This window comes from Penaeus vannamei, chromosome 12 (assembly GCF_042767895.1).
Source record: "Penaeus vannamei isolate JL-2024 chromosome 12, ASM4276789v1, whole genome shotgun sequence".
In the NCBI taxonomy this organism is placed as follows: domain Eukaryota; kingdom Metazoa; phylum Arthropoda; class Malacostraca; order Decapoda; family Penaeidae; genus Penaeus; species Penaeus vannamei.
The window spans coordinates 45183240-45185739 of NC_091560.1; the positions used below are offsets into that span (position 1 = coordinate 45183240).

The 2500-nt window shown below is 38.7% G+C and overlaps 1 protein-coding gene across 2 annotated transcripts in view; it reads right to left on the reverse strand.

The window, feature by feature from the left end:
- Positions 1–2500, reverse strand: part of LOC113826921 (protein O-mannosyl-transferase TMTC1-like) — a 455906-nt gene that overhangs the window by 66516 nt on the left and 386890 nt on the right. For both annotated transcript variants that reach the window (XM_070128360.1, XM_070128361.1), the window contains exon 10: positions 488–631. In XM_070128360.1, coding sequence (XP_069984461.1) covers positions 488–631 — 144 coding nt within the window. The remainder of the gene's footprint in view (positions 1–487; positions 632–2500) is intronic.

The window sequence follows — 2500 nt, forward strand, 5'->3', positions numbered from 1 at the left end:
TTACCAGGAAAATGGTGGCTTAGAATAGATTCATTCTATCTTTGTTTTAATTATTTTATAGAAAAAATGGTTTTGATTTCAGTTTTGTTTGATCTATCTTTTATTCCTTTATATATTGTCTTATGTATTCATTTATTCATTTACCTATCTACTTGTTTATCTCTATTCTCTACTAATCAGCGAATCAATTCGTTTACCTCTTCATTACTCAATACATATATTCACATATCTATTTACGTATTTGTTCATCAACCTAATATCGTTCAAAGTTCTTTACAACTGAATTCCTGAAACCAACTAATCAACCACAAAGAAAGTTATTTACAATCATCGAATTCCTGAAACCAACTTCACAACCACAAAGAAAGTTATTTACATTTATCGAATTCCTGAAACCAACTTAATAACCACAAAGAAAGTTATTTACAATCATCGAATTCTTGAAACCAACTTATCAACCACAAAGAAAGGTCAAATCCAGACTTACACGAACAGCGTTTCTCTGCTCTCCCAGTCACGGTTCCTCTGCACTGTCCTGATGGAAAAGACCACCAACAGCAGGAGAAGACAGGGCGCTCGAAGTCGGCCTAGGCGGGACAGGCCTATGCTTATCAACACCGCGTATCCTAGGCTGTGAGGGGAAGAGAGGGGGAGAATTTTAACTGTCTGATTTGAAGACGAAAAGAGTTGGAAGTTGATGAGTATCTGAGACATCTGAGCGAAGAGTGGGGATGGTATCTGGTTCTAAGACGAAAAGAGTAGGGATAAGTATCTCATACGTTGACGAAAAAGTAGGAATGGTGAATATATGATACATAGACGAAAAAGAGTAATAATGTTAAAATGGTGCCTGATACAGACGGAAAACTTAGGTATGGTGAGTATCTCATACGTGGACGAAAAGAGAAAAAATGATAAGTTGTAATGACACCTGATACAGACGAAAAAAGTAGGAATGGTGAGTATCTGATACATAGACGAAAAGGGTAGGGAGAGAATGATAAGTATGAGGAGCGAGAGATCTCTAATAGGATGGGAAATGGGTGTCGTGTAGCTTTATTGATACGATTCAGAGAACAGAAAATTATGCACTGATGTTTTTAGTATTTAATTTTCTAGGTGAGTGTGCGTTTGTATAGACATACAGACGCACTAATACACACATGCACACACACATATAATAAAAATACAAGCATATACACTGACACAACACACACACTATAGAAATACACAACACCCACTATAAAAATACACAGCACACACACTATAGAAATACACAACACACACACTATGAAAATACACAACACACACTGACATAACCCATACATATACAATAAAACAAGATACACAAACATATACTAACGCAACACACACACATACGACACGACACGACACACACACACACACACACACGTACACACACCCTCCCTCATCTCCACCTCTCAGTCCAGAAGGACACACCCCAGCCAAAGGAACCGGGACAAAGGCAGCGACGAGTGACAAACGAAATGAGCCAAAACGGGAACGGGCGACACGACGCAGGGAACGAAGAAGGGGCGAAGGGAACGCGGAAAACCGATGAGATTAAGCACTGATTTCCACCGAGACAATGAACCCGCGTTCCTCACCGTGCAGGAGGCGCTGGATTCGAGCCTTTTAATGAGAGAGACTGATGACTTTAGGATAAACTTTTTTTTCTCCCTCTCTCTCTCTTTAAATGCCAGCGGGAGTCCCTAAGGAAAAGCAAGCACGCAGGAATTCCTAGGAAGGAAAATCAAGTTGTCTGGAATTTATCTTGAGGAAAATCAAGCAGAATTAAGCAGTCTGGATCTTATTTTTTTGTCTTAAGGAAGATCAAGCAGTCTGGAATTCGTCTGCAGGAAAATTATAGTGAATGGAATTACTTTTCATAAGGGTATCAAGAGTCTCGAATTCCCCAAAAGGAAAATTGGACTTTTCTTAATGAAAAATAAACAGAAAAGAAGATATCTCGAGGAAAATTAGGTAGTCATGATTTTTGTTTCTTTTCTTTTCTTTTTTTCGTAATGAAAATCATACAGTTTGGAAAATCGTCAGAACATGTCGGAACGTGTTCATTTCACATCGCAATTGGCAAGAAAATACGTCAGACTTTCCTTTTCATTTTTTCCTCTCTATCTGTCGGTTTGTCTGTCTGTCTGTCTCTCGCTCTATCCTTCTCTCGGTCTCTGTCTCTCTCTCTCTCTCTTTCTCTCTACTCTCTGTCTCTCTTTCTCTCTCTTCTCTCTCTCTCTCTCTCTCTCTCTCTCTCTCTTTCTCTCTCTCTCTCTCTCTCTCTCTCTCTCTCTCTCTCTCTCTCTGTGTGTGTGTGTGTGTGTGTGTCTGTCTATCTCTCTCTTCTTTTAATTTCACTTTAATAAGACGTGAGAACATGCAAACATTGGCATTCGTTATATGAACATCATTTATATACAATTTTCATCACAAAATAGAGGTTGAAGATTTGTAAACTATTACATGT